Source organism: Lytechinus variegatus, chromosome 16 (genome assembly GCF_018143015.1).
Source record: "Lytechinus variegatus isolate NC3 chromosome 16, Lvar_3.0, whole genome shotgun sequence".
Lineage (NCBI taxonomy): Eukaryota > Metazoa > Echinodermata > Echinoidea > Temnopleuroida > Toxopneustidae > Lytechinus > Lytechinus variegatus.
In genome coordinates, this window is record NC_054755.1 from 15,337,687 (window position 1) to 15,359,195 (window position 21,509).

The 21,509-nt window shown below is 36.8% G+C and overlaps 1 protein-coding gene across 1 annotated transcript; it reads right to left on the reverse strand.

Annotated features, from left to right (window-relative positions):
• Window positions 1-3,014: 3,014 nt before the first annotated feature.
• LOC121430344 (alpha-amylase 2-like) lies at window positions 3,015-17,792 on the reverse strand. The gene is made up of 5 exons (XM_041627621.1): window positions 17,706-17,792; window positions 14,588-14,731; window positions 8,833-9,056; window positions 7,664-7,946; window positions 3,015-5,106 (listed from the first exon to the last, which is right to left on the reverse strand). Exons 2-5 carry the CDS (start codon window positions 14,725-14,727, stop codon window positions 4,278-4,280), a joined length of 1,476 nt encoding a protein of 491 aa, XP_041483555.1. The 5' UTR covers window positions 14,728-14,731; window positions 17,706-17,792; the 3' UTR covers window positions 3,015-4,277.
• Between the last annotated feature and the right edge of the window lie 3,717 nt (window positions 17,793-21,509).

Sequence of the window (21,509 nt, forward strand, 5' to 3'; positions counted from 1 at the left end):
TTTGTTATAGTTCATGCTTTACAATGATACCAAATTTAGCTGCAGATACGTGCATTTTCTGGAGATATATCCAATTTTCCAACCACATGTTCGCCGTATTTATCACAAAAAGTCGTTCCAAGTTAGTGTCCCATTATGCGCGTGCCGAACGTTGCGGGTGACATTAAACAAACTCCCCGCTCCCTTCGGGACCGTATAAGACCGTATCTCTGTGAAACTCACCGTCGCGTGGTGGGAGAGAGAGAGAGGGGGGGGGGGGGTGTCTGGCTCAGGTGTCTGGTTCTTTAGACTGGTATCTTCCTAGAATATTTTCGTTAAACATACGTTAAGACAAGCTGTCATTTCCACTTCCACTAACTATATAGTAATACATGTAAAACAACTTCATTTTGATGTCAAACTGTTCCATCCCGTGTTTCATATATGCTGTCATTCTGAGAAGATTAATTCTTAAGGTAAGATTCCCGGGTAAGATTATTAATTTGTTTTGTTGTTCATAAACCAAGTCCTACTGTATATCGCTATCATAAAGCAAGTCCTACTGTATATCGCTATAACACACATGACTAGGGATGTGATTGGTTTCACTCAGTTTTCTGCCAAAAAATGAAAATGACAGATACGTGGGATCTATACATGTATAAAGTTGCATTATCATTATTAGTATTTATCCCCCCCCCAAAAAAAAAAAAATGAAGGGTTTGTAACTTCACATACACGTATGAATTCGTTTATCTCTTGGCTCATTCTAAATTTGCTATAAATTATTGTTAAAATCAATCAAGAAGGAAGTGCATATTATCATTTCAAGGATTGATTGGTCTATGACTCTTATTGACTTTATATGTATTCCACAGACTAATGGTAACAAGTGACATTGTGATTAGTAGCAAATTTTTAAGAGTACAACAAGCACAGCCTCTTCCTCCTGATGTTCAAAGTACATGTATGCTAAAAGATCCTCTCACCAAAGACATAATGGTTGTTGAGATAACAGAGAGAGACTCTGTTTCGGAATAACTTTGTATACGCTGTTCTTGGTGAAATATATAGGTAGGCCTTGTACCGATTAACCTGCAGAGGACCCGGCCTCTATTATTTATCATTGGGATAATTATTTTAAAGATTTCACTGTCCAATACTGGCATCAATCCATTTTAATTCATGTAGGTGTGGTTAATCATTGTACCCATTGAATAAAAATACCCCTTTGCATTTTTTTACAATATCACTTTAAATTTTACAATTCCGGATTCATGGTAGGGCGCCCTCTTTAACCCTAAATAGACTGGGCTATTTCGACGCCTAAGAAGACGGGGGGGGGGGCTGAATCAGCCCCCCCCCCCCCCTTATGATCTCGGCCGTCGATCGCGCGATCGCGACGAAAATTGGCACACGCATTACCCTTGGCATTACCTACAAAACTATAACATCAAATTCTTCAAAAAATCTCATGTCTCATTAATGATGCTGATTTATTCGTAAAACCATAAGTTTGCTCTAATTAATAAAATAATGCCCCTGAATTGCTTATTTTTGTTTCACATACTCTAGATAGGCACCTGATCAAATTTATTTTTAAAAAATTTCAACATCACATTTATTTTCTTATGTTTTCTATTGTTTTCTAAATTTCTTATGTATTTCTTTGTTTTTCGATTTTTTGTTTTTTTTTATTGTTTTTTCAATGTAAATTGTCAGGGGCTTAATTAATTGATTTTAAGCAGTAAAAGGAAAAATAATGATACATTCATGAATTTTGGCTGAAAACACTATTTGCATTGGATTTGCACACAAATTCACGTTTTTGAGTAATTTGGGGTCTGCATGCACTTACAAAATGTTGCGTAATTTCGGAACCGAGTACCCGGGGGTCACAATTTTGGTCTCAAAAGTTGCCCGAGACTTGAAAGTAAAAAGTCAGTGAGCGACGCGGTCAAAAAATTTTGCGCGGCGGATTTATCGCGAAAAATGTCGAGGGGGGGCTGAATCAGCCCCCAGTCTTTTTAGGGTTAAGCGATACTCAAGTCACAAATTGAATTGTTTGTACCCCGAGCACAGACTTTTTTTTGTTTGTTTGCCTGTTTATGTGTTTGCTGTTTGCTAATATGCTTCCTTATTGCTGAAATTTCTCTAAAACTAGTTTCTGAAAATTTGAAAATTATTGTAAAATTAGAAACATGTAATTTCTTCTCAAATGTTAACAGCCAATCAGAAAACAGTATTTTAATGACGTCATCGATATTTGAAAATACTTTTATTGAATTCTACGGGTGAAATTACCCCTATCTACCAAATTTAATCGTATAAATATGTGAAAAAAGGGTTTTGTCGCACTTTGGGTTCATTCTGGCCCACTGTGCGGCGTGTGTTATGTCCAGAAGGTCATTTAGGGGTAAGGACGACTTTGGCCTCGGTATACCAACAATGGGTCCGTTTTGCCCCAATTGAATTAGAAATATTTCTGACAGAGGCTAACTCATGTTTGCAGATTTCAGCACAAAATTTTCCAAAACAATTAAATTTATATTGCATTCATCTCAATATAGGTAATATAAAGAAAGTTCAGATTGGGCAAGAACCCTTGATGAAATCTGACAATGAAACCTGATTATGAGGCAATCACGCATCTTTTTTTTTACTTAGAAAATTGTTATCAAAAGTAGTTTTTGGTTGAAAATATGGTATCGATCGATGCATTACATAGCAAATTTAAGTTAATGACCTTTATGTACAGGTAACAAAATATCTAGAGGTACAAGTATCAAACTCCAGAACCTCTTCTCCTGCTGACGAGGATCACTGATGATAGCTGAACAGTAGCAGATCTACGGGTGGGGGAAGGGTATAGGACTCAGCACTTCTAAGCTCATCGTCATTGGTTAGTATACAGCTAGATCGGTGTAAATGAATGTACTGTAAAGCTATATATTGTCGAATGCTTCTTTTCAAACAGTTGTAGTGTTCATTAATGTAGAACGCAAGAAACTCACAACAAACGGCAATTGCAAGGGTAATCAATTATCAGATTTATTTGATCGAGCAGATTCTTGTGGGTTACAACAATAAATTCTCAATAAAGTAAGTTATTACGTATTTTTAGATATTAATGTTTAAATTGAACGACGAAACTAATGAAAACTTATACTCCCAAACCCCCTCCTCAATTGTACAGCATGACCTATGATCAGTGAATGTGGTGTTCGGTCTTTTTTTATCTAAGACCAAAGATATTGAATGAGCTACCACAACTGGTTATACCACATTAATGTCCTAGCAATTATAGCATTATCATCGACAGGATGCCGTCATCCTATACTAACAAGTATTGTATATCCGATGCCAAGGGCAGTCCTGATAAGGAGCACATGCTCATTGGATTTGAAATAAGAGACACTAGAATGATTAAACAAAATACGGAAAAGAATGCGCAATAGCTCTTTAACATTCCTAAGTATTCAATTGTTTTGCTAGTATTGGTAGCATTGACATCTGTGTGATAATGATATACATTTCTTACATTTAAATCAGAAAAGATTTTACTGGTACATATTTGCATTCGCTAAGAATAACTGTCTATTCATATTCCAAGTATTCTTAATCACATCATTTTTTGGTTTATAGTTTGATGTATGGTTTGATGTATAACCCTATGGAAATGATAGACCACGAATCCCACTCGAAAGCTAGCCAAATTAAAAAAAGGTGAAAGTCATTTTCGGTACTTCTTCAATCCTTCTTCAGATATGCATGTGTTTGTTCCCAATCAGCCAAGTATATTATATCATTTTCAATTTAGTTTTCTTTCATTTCCTGGCAATTTGCATGATTTTTTGTTAATCTTACAGTAACTCAACTGCTTTGCAATTAAACAACCCTTTTTATGATTGGTACAATGTGGATTGCTGAGGTGAAAGCGATCGAATCAAAGAGTAGCATTCAGGGGAGTGTTTCATCAACATTTTCACCCGACAGGTTGTCAGATCTGACAACTTTACCTGCATTCAATTCACTGAGAACCACTAGCTACTATGGTAACTGCCAGATAAACCAGGGTTCCGTAACACAATGGTTAGCGATGAATTGCAAATACGAAAGAACCGCACTGATTGGGTCCCGGTCAGTACTTCAAACAGAGTACGCATGCAACGATGATCTTGATTGGTCATTGGAATTTAGCGATTGATTGCAAACCTTTGTGTTATGGAGCTCTGGACTTGTCGGATAAAATGTCTGACAAGTCCTTTCATGGAATACTCCCCTGATGAAACCTGATTCTACCACCTGCATCCACTACCGCTTCCGGCCTTAGCCCCGATGTGAAATGCAACCATTGAATCTTCGCCTGGGTCGACGCTAAGCCAGGCCCTACCGTTGCTTTTCACAGTGACAGTCTTTCCGGAGCAACCCCAATTCGTTGGGTCACCGGAAATGACGTCACAATACTCGCCAGCAGGAAGACCGGTGTAAACGTCTCCGGTTACTGTGTACCCCTCGTTGTTGAGCGCAAAGTAGGCGCGGCTTCCTCGGGAGAAGGCGATTGCGTTGTTACCGTTGTCCACAAAGTTCTGCACAGGCTCCCAACCAGCTGCATTACGGAAGCACGCCATGTTGCGGATTTGTCGCCAGCGATGTTCACAGACCCAGCCCCCGCTGCATGTACTATCAGGATTGATGTAGGGTGACTGGGTAGATCCGTCCTTGTTAGCCGGTGGGCTTGAGTCGGGGTCGGAAAATTCAAAACTGCTCATGATGCGGAAGGTGCCGTAATCCCACGCCATACCAAAAGCCAGGGCTTTCTTGTAGGGTGTCGACTCCTTGTAGGTTAGGATGTCGCCACCGCCTCCGTGGCTGCGCTGGTTGTCATGGTTATCAACGAATACGAAGGCGCAATCGGTGTTCATCATACCCCACGCTTCTCCGAAGTTACTAAAATACTTGGCCAAATTGTTGCCACGACCGATGCCTACTATCTTATCGCAATATTTGAATTCGGTGACATCGCCGATGCCGGTGTACTCATTGCTTGAAACAGCCTCGCTTCCTGAGCGATCAATAACCTCCTGGTATACATAGGGTCTGCTGCCATCCCATGTGTTCTTAAGTCTGTGGAAATCACACAAAGATAAGGGACGTAATAACAAAATATATAATTCGAACATATGATAGCAGGCATCATTGATTCGACGCATTAAATCATCTCAGCTGTGAGGTCCCAATTTGCCACCTGTGTCTCTGATATCACATATTATTTTAATGAAGGCCTCAAAAATTGCGTCCGAAAACCATCATTAATGTTATTTCTGCTTTGAAAAGGTAAAAACTTAAGCGACCAGAAAAACAGTTTTGTTCCATGCACTACATGTGTAACAAATAATTCCACCGGAGATGATCTAACTAATGATTTTTCAATCACAGATAATTATCTTGAAAGTGTCAGCACGAGTTCATATATATAAACTGATTCCAAAAGAGACTTATCAAACTTTATAAGGGCACTGAATAAATTTCTCTGTCTGAATATTCACCTTCAGGTTATACAAGTCAGGTCTATGGCGTAATGTACCAAAAATGGTAAGGGAACACAATATGCCGAGTGTAACAAAATTTTCTGAAAGGCCTCTCAAAAATGAAATTCCTTTTGCTTAAATTGATTTTTACATTATAGAAAAAACATGCATTAACCTTTTTCTTTCCTTTACTCCATTGTTCAGTTTTCTAATGGTGATGGGGTTTTTTGTGTTGGGAAGGGCATCCCCACGCCAGGGATTCGAGTACTTGACAACCTAACGGCTAGTCGAGATAAGTAGTTGATAATTCAATAGTCGGTTCAAGTAATTGATAATCTTATACGTAGTCAAGTCATGTATTTTTTATAATCCAGCATTTCGTCAAGTAATCAACAACTTCATTGTTAGTCAACTAAAGTCAAATAATCGACGACCTAAAATAAAAGTTCGTTACGTGAAGTAGATTTTGTTATTGACAACCAAATAGTTCATCAAATCAAGTAATCAGCAACCTCAACCCGACTGTTAGTCAAATCAAATAATGAACGGCCTTGGAGTTCTTTAAGTGAATTAATGTTTTCTTGAAATCTTAATGGTTCGTCAAATTATGTAGCCTCATCGTTAGTCAAGTCAAATAATTGACAATAGCTGATCGAATCACGTAAACAACAGCCTAATAGTCAAGTCAAGTAAATAATTACCCAATAGTCATGTCAAGTTGTGAACAACCTAATAATTCGTAAAGTCGAGTACTTAACTCGACTGTTCGTCAAATCAAGTAATTGACAACCTACACTTCGTCAATTCAAGTAATTCTTTTATGAGGCCGCCATCAATTCAAGCCTAACCGCTCACGATGGCGGTCTCCTGCGTTCATTTATTACATTATATATATATATATATATATATATATATATATATATATATATATATGTATATATATATATATGTTTACATTTATAAAAGATTAATTTATCCTCACATCCTTATTTGTATTTATTATGTAATATGACCACATTGTTTATATTGTGAATTATTTTGTATTTTGTTATTATAAATAATTTTGTATTGTGTTTTTGAACGCAGAAATAAATGCAAACAAACAAACAAGTAATTTCCAGTTAATATTTAGTCGAATCAAGTTAACAACAATGTTATAATCATGTCAATTTACAACAAACCCAATAGTTAATAATGTAATACCTAACCAAGTAAGTATATAGACAACCAGATATTCCAGTTAAATCGTGATGCATTCTTGAGGACATTGTGGATAATGCCCAAGGTCTCGTTGATGACTCTATTAGGGCAAATACTATATATTGACCAGCAATCAGCATGGACAGAAGGACAAAAATCATAATTCTGCTCTGCTGGTAGCCCTTTGGTTGGGGGAAAGTCTAAATTGACTTCAGGTCGCAGGCAAGGGTAACGTGTGTCATTACGATTTGGAATGGAATTTTGTTCGTTCCTACAGAGAGGCTCGAAATATATAGACTGGAATTCCAATGTCAGAAGTCCTACTACTATTCTAAAATCTGATTGTTAAGTTTTTTTGTGGGAATATTTAGTAAATATTCCGACAAAAAATATTGCAATTTCCTTGATAATCTTGTCGGAACGAATCGTCGTTGGCTTCCCGCAAGAAGGAACATATCGACATTTTATATAATTTATTTATTGCTGAGATGGAAAAAGCATGTCATGAACTTTCTTCTGGTCCTATATTCTCGAACCTGAATGTGATGTCAATATGCCGTAATAAGCATAAATATTCCAACGTGCTTTACCCACATAGATGCGTCCCTTTTCCGGGAACTGGATTACGCATTCACGCCAGCGACTTTTTTCCGGGAACTTGATCAGTGCATTGCGGATTTTTCTTCCCGGAAAAGGCCGTACAGTATTCATTCTTAAGATTGCAAAGCGTTTAGAGTGGTTTAAATTAATATCAATTAAGAAGAAAAATCTTGTTTTATAAGAAAGTGTGAGAATTAATACAGAAAATAATACACTGGCTGCTAAAAGCACAAATATAAGGTCAAAACATTATTTGCGTTTACTCGAGAAATGTAGGTTTTGCGCACGTGCGCCCTATAAGTCCCTTCTTGCGGAAAGCCGACGTCATGTGTTATTCGCCGAGCTTAACTCACCCTCCAACAATATCCCACAGGTCACCGGGCCACATGTGCTTGGCAGCATCGATCCTGAAACCGGCAACACCATAATCGATCATCTTGTTAAGATACTCGATAACTTTGTTGTTGGTATAATAGTCGCATTGGGCTCCGAAACGGAGGTCGTTCAGACCAACCAAGTCGCAGTTTCTTACGCTGTCTGCGTCCCCATAGTTCATGTCGTTTCCGGTCTTGCAATTACCACTTGGAACGTTGAAGTCAGTACTGTGGTAAGGAACGAGCGGGAAGTAATAATCAACTGCAAGAAAAGAAAAATGACATCATTTATTATTTAAATAATCCAACACATATATTACAATATAGTACAACGTTTAATTCTGCCCTACTTTAGGCCTAACCAGAGGCGTCGATCCTGGGGAGGGGAGGGGAAGGTTCGGGCGATCGCCCCACCAATGAAAATATATGGGTGGTAAGCATGTTGTTCCCCCCCATAATTCCGCAAGTGAAAAAATATGATAAAATTGTAATGTTACACCGAAATCAGCAAATTAACCAAACACAATATTAAATTTATTTTTTACATTTATAATAAAGTACAAAATAATGATACATGTATAGACACATATATATATATATATATTTCAGATCAGTAGTATGAAGAGGGCCTTAGAAAGGTCAATACCCGTCTTCATCAAGCTTTCGGGCACATGCCCTTCATCAGGATCTAAACCAATATATAAAATACAAAATATAGATCTACTAATAACAATGGTAAATACAATGCAATGCAATATATAACGGAGATAAGTGATTATAGTCTATAAAAAATAATAAATTATACATGCAAGGTAAATGGTAAGTCAATATGTAACGAAGCATAGAATATATAGTTACCGTAGGGTCCGTAAGCATAGTATTGTTGACAGTAAAGTTAAGTGTGAAGTGAGGTCAGGTGTGGAGGGGTGAGTTCATTAAAGGGTAACGGGGGTCGTTTATTGGTCGGCGTTTAAACCACGTGGTCTTAAATTCCACGGACTCTACTCCATATTCCACTGGACATTCCACGGTATCTCTGGGTTAGACCAAGTAGTAATTAGACCAAACTGATAGGAGACAAAGAGGGATTAGCCAACGTTATAGGCAAACTAGTTGTAAACCAAGTGGGCGTGAACCACAATACTTACATGCTGCCATGTGATTGATGACGGCATCGACGTAGATTAGGACATCGACATCTCGACATCGTCGAACCATGTCCGCAAACTCTGACTCGCTCCCGCTTCGGCTGTCCAAACCATACCCAATGGGTTGGTAACGCTCGTACCATGGGCGCCATGGTGTCCAGACTTCGTTGTGCTGATTGGGAGGAGAAATCTGTACCCCAGCAAAGCCATACATTCCAAGATAACTGAGACCAAAATAAAACATTGATATTGGGAAAACCGTAATAAATAACAAAATTGAATGTATCAATAATGATTGTTTTCATGAAAATAAACAATGATGATAATGATAACAATGGTATAATGCAGTGTTGTAGTGCCTTGATGGTCGGCCTTGGCCTAAAGGCGCCTTAAGGCCTATTTTTTCAAAGCCTTGGCCTTGAGGATTTTGAGCCTTGAAATTTCAAGGCATTTTCAAGGCTTTTTCAAGGCATTTTGTATTTTGTACTGTCATTTGTTTTATATAAGTAATTATAAATGTTTCAATTGTTCTGTATATCTACTGACACTAAATACTACCAGTCAGCAGTAGCATCAGCAGTAAGTGTACTTTGCAGTGCCATCAATTGCAATTATCACCACATAATTATGTAACAAAGAGAAGTGATGAAAATTAATATCATTTATTGGTAATATGTTGTAATCATGACTAATAAGGATAATGACAATATCAATAATAATGATAATAATTATGATTAGGATTATAGTCAGAGACGTAACTACGGGGGGCACGTGCCCCCCCCCCCCCCATCAGCTGACTAAAAAAAGGGGAGGAGAAAAAGAGGGAGAAAGGAAGAGAAACGTAGTGGGAAAGGAGACATTATTGTTCATTATAATGTTATAATTATGTTATGTTACCTTAAATAAGAAACATATTTTTCATAACTTTATGAAACATAATTTCCTCAGGGCATATGTCTTCATTGTTCCTGGTGCTCGCATTGTCTGTTTACCGAGATATATAATCCTGTTGTACTAAAACCTCCCGTTTTCAAGTCAATATACACCAAACTACCAAATATATTTCCTCGCACTTCGAGTTATTGTTTTACATGTACAATAGTATGCTTCTTTTTCATGAATACTTTAAGTGATTGCCCCATTTTTAATATAAAACATTTTCTGTCCGTGCTTACGTTCGCAGTAGTGGATTGGTGAAATATGTCTGCTCTCCATCAATTCCTAGAATGAGTCCGTAAAATGTCCCTTTTTCTGTTTTCTGATCTGAATATCAAAAATTTTCAGCTCACGCTTCGCGCTCGCATCATTTGGTTTATAGTAAACTACGTAAGGTCTTCGTGAATTCCTACAAACAAGCCTTAAAATGATGCCCCTATTCAGGTCTGAATTTCCTAAATTTTCAGCTCGCGCTTCGCGCTCGCAAGATTTGATTAGTGACATGGGTATGTTAAACATGATTACAAGTGCTTTATGTGCATGTATATATGTAATTCTAACAAAATCAGCAAGCGCTTATTGGCACTCCCATTAGATGACTATGGTGATATGTGTATAATCTTAATAGATTCCTAAAATATATTCCTTAAAATCTTCCTGTTTGGGGTCAATATTTACAAAAATTCCAGCTCGCACTTCGCGCTCGCATTATTTAGCGAGACAGGTACGTATCATGATTACAAAAGATTGATTGTAATGTCCCTTTTTAGGGCTGAATATCAAAAATTTTAAGCTCACGCTTCGCGCTCGCATTATTTGACCAGTGAGATACATATCAGTTTATTGGCACTGTCCTTAAAATATCTCTATTAGGTCAGTATACCTGGCAACTGGGCGCGCTTTGCGCGCTCACTAGGTGACTCAAAATTTTTGCTGGTGCCCCCCTCCATGCCGTGACCCACGGTACGCCACTGATTATAGTGATTTTATGACAGAAATAATTCTGACAGATCTGACTGCAATTTTGACAATTTTCATACATTTAAAATAGCTCACTCTAAAGAATGATAACAAGGTTGATTTCTATTCCATTAGGGTTTTTCTTGTATTATTTTCTTTGACAAACAAGATTTTTTTAAGTCTTAATGATATTCTGAAAAGATTCAGTAAACTTGAACACAAACTTCAATTTTGTCATTTCCAAATGGGCTATGGCATCAATGGCATGATGAGCCAAAAATTTTGAGGGGCCAAGCATGGCATACAGAGCAAAATTTTAGGTTCCAAAATCAAGAAATTTTGGATTGTGCTCTCAGAAAAACACATTCCATTTACACAAAAAATGCTTAGAATGTCCAGTTTTCAGGTCGGAATTGAGGTCGCGCTTTGCGCTCGCATTATTTGATTGGTGACTTATGTATCCTAATATCCTATTTATAAGTCACTTGACTAAATGCAGTCCAGAACAGCTTCCTTTTCTGGTCAGTAAAAATTTCAGCTCGTGTTTTGCGCTCGCGTTAATTTGTTTAGTATGATGCACACCTTTTTCTTGATTACAAAAACAGCTCGGAATATTTAAATTTAATTTCTTATTACATCTATCTCGCAAGGATGCCCTTTTAACAGTGATTAGCACCATAATTGAAAAAAAAATCGAGTTTTACAACTTCAAAATTGATTTTTTTTTCAAAACCGCTTGGTCGCTATGCTTTCTATAGCGGAAATTAAAGCCTAAATCAAAATATCTGTCTTATCAATTAGAAATCACTTAAAAAGGGCTTTGCTGAACTTAATTTCCACAAAACACACAACTTCTTAACACAGTCGAAAATCTCATTTTGAAAATATCTGTTTGCACCAAAATTCTCATTTTGACATATACTGTAATTGCATTTTTGGTTTTGACCCCCCCCCCAAAAAAAAAACACTCTGCCTCCCCTGTCCCAGGGAGAGGAAAAAAGACATAGGCCTATGTTGAGAATGGGCATGCCAAGATCAGATCACCTTGGTAAAAATAAGTATTGCAATGTGAATAGCCTAGAAAAATAATTAAATGTACAAAGGTAACTTTATATTTATTTCAATTTTATGTCTACATGTACATGATCTATCATGAAATTATTTTCGTTTTAAATGTACTAGGGTCAAAAATTTTGCTCGCTCAATTCGCTCACTCACACCTTTTATACATTTGGTCCTGTGTGTCATGTCTACTGCCTAAGCACTGTTGTCTTATTCTATATATTTAACAATTGAAATGCCTTGGCCTTGGCCTGGGCCTTGAGGTTTTCAGGCCTTGGCCTTGGCCTTGGGTTTCCATGCCTTGGCCTCAGCCTTGGGTATTGAAGCCTTGGCCTTGGGTATTAAAGCCTTGGCCTTGGCCTTGGAGGTTTGAGCCTTGACTACAACACTGGTATAATGATGAAAATACCAAGAGTGATACGAGCTCATATCATATTATTCACAATGTGCTATCCCTACTGGAAATGACTCAGTGTGAGCCACAGTGTGGAACACAATGTAAAATCACTGTCACATTGATAAATTTGAGCATTTCAACAATGTGAATTCACTTAGTCGACCGTGTGAACACACTATGAACAGTTACACTGTCGAGGTGTCAACAGTATCAAAATATCTTCAAACTGTTGAATTTGAGCATTTCACAGCGTACTTAATATATTCACATATTCCAATATATGTCAACCGAGGGCGTAATTACGCCACTGATTCACACAATAAGGCAACACTTTATATACTTTTTAAAAAATTCCTTCAATGAAAACATTTCGTCAACGTAAGAAAGTAGCTATCCCCAGTTTAGTCACAGTGGTAATATTCCCACAATGTGACAATACTAATATGTTTTTTCTTACTGTGAAAAATCACCCACAATTTAGCCTCATCAGAACGATGTTATTAAGAATTTTAGATATCATCCCCATATAAATCACAATGAGGGAACACTTTAAAAAATGCGCAATGTCGAAAATCCCTCGATATTTGTCCACATTAGATTCGTAAGTTTAGTAACAGTGGAAACATTTATAGTGTGACAACTGTGAATATTTTTTTCTTAGTACACATTAGAGTTTAATCATTCCCATTCTAAGGTCAAGTGAAAGTTCAAGTTCATCAGAGTGGAAGACATTTTCATAGTTTGGCCACATCGGCAGTGGCGTAGCTAGGAATTTTTTCCCGGGGGGCACTGGGGGTTCCTTGATTTTTCAGGGGGGAGCACCGGCCATTTTCCGGTGTGTGTCTATGTGTCCACAAGGGAGGATCTGACTTTCGCCAATAGGGGACCAGGCCAGAAATTATCTTCACAAATATAATTCACTTCTTATTCTTATTCTTATAACAGAACATAAACATAAAATAATCTCATAAGCCTTATAAAAGTGCGAGCGCGAAGCGCGAGCGATTTTTTTTACTTTAATGTATATTTCCTGAAAATCTAATTTTCTGGGCAATGTTATATGTAATCCTGAACAAGATTCGTATGTACCCCCAAGCACGAACAGAATTTTTATCAACAGTTCTAGCATTATCGAAAAGAGACCTGTTAAGGACTGCTTACAGTTAACCACGAAGACGGTATATATTTCAATAATGCGAGCGCGAAGCGCGAGCAAATTTTTTGACATTCCGACCTAAAAAAAGGTCATTCTAAACACGTTTTGTATTAATTAATGGGATAGGTATGTAACTAAACAATTGATGCGAGCGCGAAGCGCAATAGGAAGAAAATTGAGATTTTAGACCTAAAAGCAGGACACTCTATTCATATTTTGTAAGTCATAAATAGGATATAGTCAATTGGGTATCATTAATAATGCGATCGTGAAGCGTGAGCAGACAATTATTGATATTCTGATGTAAAACTGGAAAATATAAAGAACATGCAGGCTATCGCGCATGTTTTATATTTAGACCTAAAATCTGGGCATTCTGAATACATTTGTTTAATGGAACATTATGGAATACACGTAGACAATATAAACTTGGCAAATCAAACAATGTGACCACGCAGCGTGAGCTTAAAATGCTGATATGTAGACCATAAAACGGACATTTTACAGAGCACTTAAATTTGTAAATGAAAAAAAATAATGAAAGCTCGATGTCCGAGCTAAAATATGTTTTGCATATTGACTTCAAAACTTGCTCCACATCAGCCTATTGAGCAAGATATGAATCCCATCGAACAGGCAATTATGGCGCGAAGCGCCAGCAAAAATTCTATATAGTAACATGAAAATATTTTTTTTATTGCAAGTCTTCCCCTCACATTATTTCATTCACTCGTCTTCCTCCTCTTCTTTTTTCTTCTGTCTTTTTTCTTCTTTTCCTCTTTCTTTCTGCTTTCTCCCTTTTTTCTTTTCTTTTTTTTTGCTCTGCCAATTTTTTCTGGGGGGCACACCAAATCTCAGGGGGGGCACGTGCCCCCCCAGGCCCCCCCGTAGCTACGCCACTGCACATCGGAACTATATACTGTATAAAATATGTTTCGAATTTTAGAAGAGCATTCAGTTGATGGGCACAGTGTGGCATCCTGGGAATATTTTGCCATTGGTGGCCACATTGTAATATCCACAGTGGTTGGAGGGGTGTGCATGTTGATATCAATAGGTTTATAAAGTTACAGCGCGTTCTTTTGAGATTTTTCTGCGTGCGTGTACGTACTTTACGCGTTGGTATGGCCCCCATTATAATTGTTTATTTAATTAGGAGTACCTTTCCTTCGTCCAAAGGTCGTGCATGCAGCAGCGCCCAACAAGCCGGCCTCCAGCTTGAGACTTGGGTATGATTAACCTACCGTTCACATTCAGCGGCGATGTCCGTCCACTTCCATTCAAACAGGTGAACTATGACCTTTCGCCCATTTTTGAAATTGGGCACAGTCTGCGCGGAGGCAAAGGCCACAGTGACCGCCAGGAGGCAGCAGATTAGTCTCATCGTTCTGTATGAATATAAATAATGAAATTAGGTTAAGTTCACCCCAGAAAAAAAAGCTGATTTGAATATATACAGAAACATAAAAAAGCATAAATACTAAAAAATTTCATCAAAATCGGATATGAAATAAGAAAGTTATGACATTTTAAAATTTCGATTATTTTTCACAAAACAATTGTATACATAACTCAGTGGTATGCAAATATGAGTTGATGATGTCCCTCACACATTATTTCTTTGGGTTTTTTTTATTGTTTCAATTGTAAAATAATTCAGAGTTTACAGAGTTGACGGTAAGGACTCTCTTGTTTGATCCACATAATGTTAAAACAATGATTCAGGGAGGAATAAAACTTTGTTTCACATGTGAATGGGGAGAAAATTTCAATATTTAATATTCCATGTAATGATTTTTTTTTAAAGTAAAGAGTGGATGAAATCTTAATTCTCCCCATTTTCATACCAACCAGGATGTAAATATACCATTTTCGTGAAATTAAGCAATTAAGCAATTTAAAATGTCCTAACTTTCTTATTTATATCCCACGTTGATATTTTCAGTGTTCTGCATGATTGTTCTTTCTCTTTTAATTCAAAGCAACTCTTTGTATGGGTAGACTAATTATTTAACAATATTAATATATTTCATACGAAGTCTTATCCAAATAATCGCTTTGAACATTTTTTTTCGTTTACACATTTCAATAATACACTTATTACATTTCAAATGCAGTAAACGACAAGTTGGATCATTTATTATGTCCAATACTTTTGTCATCCAAGAATTTTTTACATGATATGTTGAAAATTACATGGGATGCCCATTCACATCACAAGGGACATGCTAATTACTTGTAAATTCCACTATTAAAATATCAGAATTCACGAAAATCAGTGAAATATTTTGATAGATCACTTGGGATTCAATACTTGATTTAAACGAAAATAAAAAACATATATCATGAAGAAATCTTGGGTATATAATGTATCAATTTTACGCGAAATTATTACACCTACCTACCCACCCCCTTCCCCTCCCCTTTTCTCTCTCTCTCTCTCTCTCTCTATAATTTGTATAATTTATCATGGTATTAGAGCCAAACATGAACCCTGCGAAGCGGGGATTGTTGGGGAACCTGAAGCACCCCCTGAATTTATCTAGGAGGTGCTCAACAGAAGCGGTGGAACGTTAGGCTCATACAATGAGAGGTGGAGGGGCACCTTTTGTTTCGCAGACGAAAGGTGCCCCTCCATTTCCTTTGTCCGAGCCTAATGTTCCGCCGTCTCCAGTGCTCAATATGTTATACATCATGTGCAGCACCCTAGTATTAATTAAATCAGGATGGGTATGCTATAAAAAAGTATACATTCACCAAAATCACCTTCATTTCGTAGGAAAAACCTTATATTTTATGTGGTTGTTTTAGTTGTCATTTTTTCTCCTCAAAACCAACATCCCCTCTTCAAAAATCATTCCCAGAGCCGTGAATCTCAGCCTGTAAAAGGGCAGTGGTCTTTGCTGGCTCCTTTATATTATTTGTGTTTATGCGTCTTTTTATGGTATACAAAAATGTAAGTTTGGATATATTTGTGTTTTTTTACAAGAATTGAAAATGAATTAATCAAAAATGAATGAACATACGAATTTGGGCATGGAAGCAACCGAATTATGCCAAAAGCATTTCTTACGATCACACTGACTCACGACCGGTTAGGATGAAGTTAGTCGTGGGCTAGTCGGGTGGTAATTAAGGTGTGCGCATGGCTTAAGTTTCACGGGTCCATCACATTTACCCCGGAGACAATTGCTCCGGTGGGAAATCTGCACTTTAAGCCAAAAGTAGAATCTAACATCCAAAACTAATATAACTAAAACCCTAATCGTTATATTTTCATTATTCTGCCCCCCCCCCCCCTCAAAAAAAAATCAATTACAATCCTAACTCTAAGTCTGTGCACTCTGAGATATTAAGACCCGAGCAAATGTCACAGGAGCAAATGTGTCACCAAGTTGGATTGGTCCTTGTATTTAGAATAGTCTCCCAGGCAACACGCGATCATTTTCATCCAGTAGTAAAAAGAAAAAAAGATTAAAATCTCGCTCCGATGTATATTATTTAAGTATTGCTAAGGATAGCAGAACCATTTCTTGTTTACTATATTGTAGTGCTCTTCGAGCAGTGTTGTTAAAAGGCTTGAATGCAAATATATGTTTGTAAGCAAGAGTTTATAGCGCCAAAACGACATGAAATTTTTGACCAATTATGTGTTGACCGAGCCATGTCTATTAAAGACCTTACCTTTCATTGAATTAAATTGAAAAAAAAAGAACTGATTAGTTTTTTTTATCTTAAATTTTAAAAACAACAATAAAGCAGATTTTTAAACAAAAGAAACAAATTTCCTGTCATTACTCCATCAAAATAATTCCGCATATGGCGAGTTTAGTTGAAGTTCAGACAATGTTTTTTAATATTAAATCGTAAACTGATGTAATTCTCCTCGTTCATCCAGTCGTGTTCAATGTGACAAAGTAGATTTTAAACTTGAAATCAAGTCATTGACGCGACGTTTCGCCAACCATCAGTTGGCGAAACATCACAATAGTGAGTTGATTTCCAGTTTTTTTTTTCTATTTGATTTATCATTTAAAATCATAAACATTAATTATATTATATCAATGATAATATAACATTAAACTCTAGATAACATCTTCTTCCTTAGCTCAACTAAAATGGTATTTATTCAAAATGATTTAATGCACGTGAAAGTATGGGCCTATGTAAACATGAATGTCATAATAAAACCAATTAAAAGGCTGTGGTTTGAGCAAATTAAATAAAAAAAAATCTTTCTATTAGAGTGTGGTTTCAATCAAATTTCAGGAAGGTGCAACACAAGACATTTTATGACAACATAATTTGGTGAAATTCTGCTGAGTTTAAACAGGAAAATAATGGAGCGGTTCGTATTCCTACCTTCAGTGATTGTTGCCGATCTTAAGTCGAAACTAAGTTGCAGCACTCGTTGAAGTTATGAGATTCCTCCGGTGATGACGAGATGTTTTATGAGGTGGCCTGAGTATAACGGACACGCCTTCCACCTCTCTTCTAATGGAGAGACACATGTTGATTGAGGTAAGGAGGAACATGCGAGGCATGTGTGGGGTGGGCGGAGGGAGTGGTCCTCTGTGTGAGAGATGGCGAGATAAAGAGATAAGCTGAGTGTAAAGGTGAAAACATGACAGTTGTGTGGGGGGGTGGGCGGAGGGAGTGGTCTGCTGTGTGAGAGTTGGCGAGAAAGAGAGATAAGCTGAGTGTAAAGGTGAAAATATGACAGTTGTGTGTGTGTGTGTGTTCTATACCAGTGTGGGCGTCGGCTTGGTGTCGGTGTGAAGGAGAAAACGATAAGGAAGAAGTATCAAGATGGACTGAGTGGTGCTGAAACATACATTTCAGTGGGCGTGTGTATTTGCTTGAGATTTAGATAAAGAAAAGTGACAGAAATTTACGCCCTTCTCGTTTCTCGTTTTTGGTCACGCTATCATAGCCTGATCGCTTGTATTCCAATCCCCCCAAAACTTCCCTCTGTTTTGTTTGTTTATTTGTTTGTTTGTTTCTTACCATACTTGGCAATATCTACCGAAGTAGAATATATCGTTTTAGTTTTCCTTTACTGGTAAAAGCCATGGAATTGGCCCATCACGACAAGAATTTTTTTCTCTTCATTTTTTTTCTTCATGTAACTTGATATAAGTCATTGCTGGGTTTTGCAGGGAATGTGATTTTTAATATCAAAGCCAACTCCATTCACTCTCTTCCAAAAAAAAGATATTACAATAAAAAATAAAACAATCATTATTTTGGATGAACGAGTGAATATGGTGACCGGTGGAAATATTCAAAATAAAACGTAACATTTGGAACATTTCATTTTGAACTTTCGCCTTTAGACCAACATCATATTCCAAACTACCTCATGCGCATCTGGTAATACACGTAAGAACATACTCAGGGTCTATATAATACATTAACCTACAGGTATGGTCAAAGCGGTCTCAGATATATTTCTTTTGGGGGGATGCTTGAGCAGCTTTTCTTGGAGAAGGGGTTTGAGTCCCAAAGCCCCCTCCCCTCCCCTGTAGAACAGCGACTACATCAATAGTTTTCCGTAGATTCCTCATGAGAGGTATTTATTCCATTAGAATCAATAAAAAACCATATCAATAATGCAGGCCTATTTCAGAAGGCTTTGATTTCATTTTATTGTTTTCTGTAATTTTTATCTTATTTTGCCATTCTCGAAATCTCACATTAATGACCAATTCTGTTTTGAATTCTCACAATAAGGTACAAATTAACTGAATTTCTTTGAGGTAAATTTAACAGCATGTACGCTCTATGTATGTATATATATATATATATATACAGTATATATATATATATATATATATATATATATATATATATATATATATATATATATTTATATATATATATATATATATACAGTATATATATATTTATATATATATATATATATATATACAGTATATATATATATATATATATATATATATATATATATATATATATATATATATATATATATATATATATATATATATATATATGGATCATTACAAAATCTTGTTGTTGTGGGATTTTATTGCTGTGGCCATATTGTCCATGCAGCTATAGCTGACTTTCAGCGTGTTACTGTTGCAGACCTTGTGGAATTGGTGTTCTTTTGGGAAGTGCTGTTCCACAAGGGCCAAGAACTTTCTGCCGATATTCGTCCTAACATGCTTGCTATATGGTGGGTTGAACCAGGTGGGTTGAACCAGGTTATGTTTCGTTTTCTTTGACGTTGGGTTTCTTTACTACCACTTGTTGAATGTCTTGGTGAGTATACCAACTTGGGCTTGTGTCCAGCATCTTGAAGTGCTTTCTCGTAGTCTACGAGTCTACCAAACCAGACTACGAGAAAGCACTTCAAGATGCTGGACACAACTTGTAAACACAAGAAGAAATTTTTCCTTTCAGGTTATGGTTAACCATAGAACACCCCTCCCCTTATGTGTCAAACCCACTCCACCCCAACATTACCCCCAATCCTCCTTACTCAGTTTAAAGAATAGCTATTACCTGTTCACTGTAGTCATTTATCCCCTTAAATTATGTCATTTGTTTGTTTGCTTGACTGCACTGGAGTTATTGTTTTCTTTAGCTGTACTTTCGTTCAACATTAAATTTGGTTTGGTTTAGTTGCTGATGAACCCTCAGGGGGAAACAGTCTGTACAACTAAAATCTAAGCAACTCGCTCCACCCTATTACTATACTATATATATACAGTGCGTCCCAGAAAAAACGAAACCGAGATTTAGCGATCATTTATCATTACTTAATCATAAATAAAATAGACAAATGACCTACCAATTTAAAGCTTAGAATCTCTTCTTTCATCTGATATTACTTAGATTATTTCTTATTCACGCATGAGTGAGCAAATGCAATTTGAAGAAATGATATCAAAAACTCATTTGGCGGGGGTATTTGGGTTTCAAATAGAAAACCACATTTTTGAAAAGTTCAATATCTCCTCTTTAATTTGATACCTAAATTACAGAAAATGGTAACGAAATAACAAAGTTCTGGTCATTTGAAATAAGGCTTGAATTTCAATAATTTCATAAAATGAAGAGGTTCTCCAGGATGGCTTTCAAACTCTCTCGACACTCTGTTTTGTTGACGATCAGCCATGCATTAAATCTTTTGTTCACCATGCGAAAGCTTCTGTGGGATACCGGTGAAAACATGTTTATAATAATAATAATAATAAAATAATATACTAATTTATATAGCGCAGAAACTATGTGCATATATTCTACTGCGCTGCAATTTAGAGCTGGTGAAATGCTTGAAAAACAGAATTAGAAAAGGGGGTAAAAGAAATGTATGGGAGTTATTTGAACAGATAGGTTTTCAATTTAAGTTTGAACGTTTCTATTGATGGGCAGGATCTCACAACATACGGCAAACCATTCCATAACTTTGGGGCTGCACAGGCAAAAGCGCGATCTCCCAAAGTTATCTTTGTATTACGAGCGGGGATGTGAAGGAGCAAATTATCATTAGAACTACGCAGGTTGTGAGAATGTCTGTGAACTTTTCTTTGTAAAAGCTCAGAAATGTAACTGGGGCTTGACCACTTAGTGCCTTGTATACAATTAGCAAAATCTTGAAAGATATTCGTTGGCGAACTGGAAGCCAGTGCAGATCTTTTAATACAGGGGTAATCCTTGAAAATCTAGATTGACTACAAATCAGCCGTGCACATGCGTTCTGTACTCGCTGAAGACGCCCAATTTGAGATGAGGGGAGCCCATACAACAAACTGTTACAATAATCTACCTTACTAATAATGCATGCATGGACAATTGTTTTCATGCTTTCATTGTCAAAATATTTTCGTATACGTCTGAGGTTGTATATCATGTGAAATGAAGATTTGCACACATTGGTAATATGTGCTTCCATATTCAATTGCGAATCAAAAAATACACCAAGATTTCTTACATTAGAGTTTGGTTCTATGACTGAACTGCCAACTGATATCCCGTCAAAATCTAGCTTATTCAGTTGTTTAGATGTGCCGATAACTAGTAGTTCTGTTTTACTGTCATTAAGCATAAGTTTGTTATGCAGCATCCATTCACGTATGTAACCAACACAATCTTCTAGAAGAGAGATGCTCTGCTGCTGAGCAAGCAAGTCTGGCG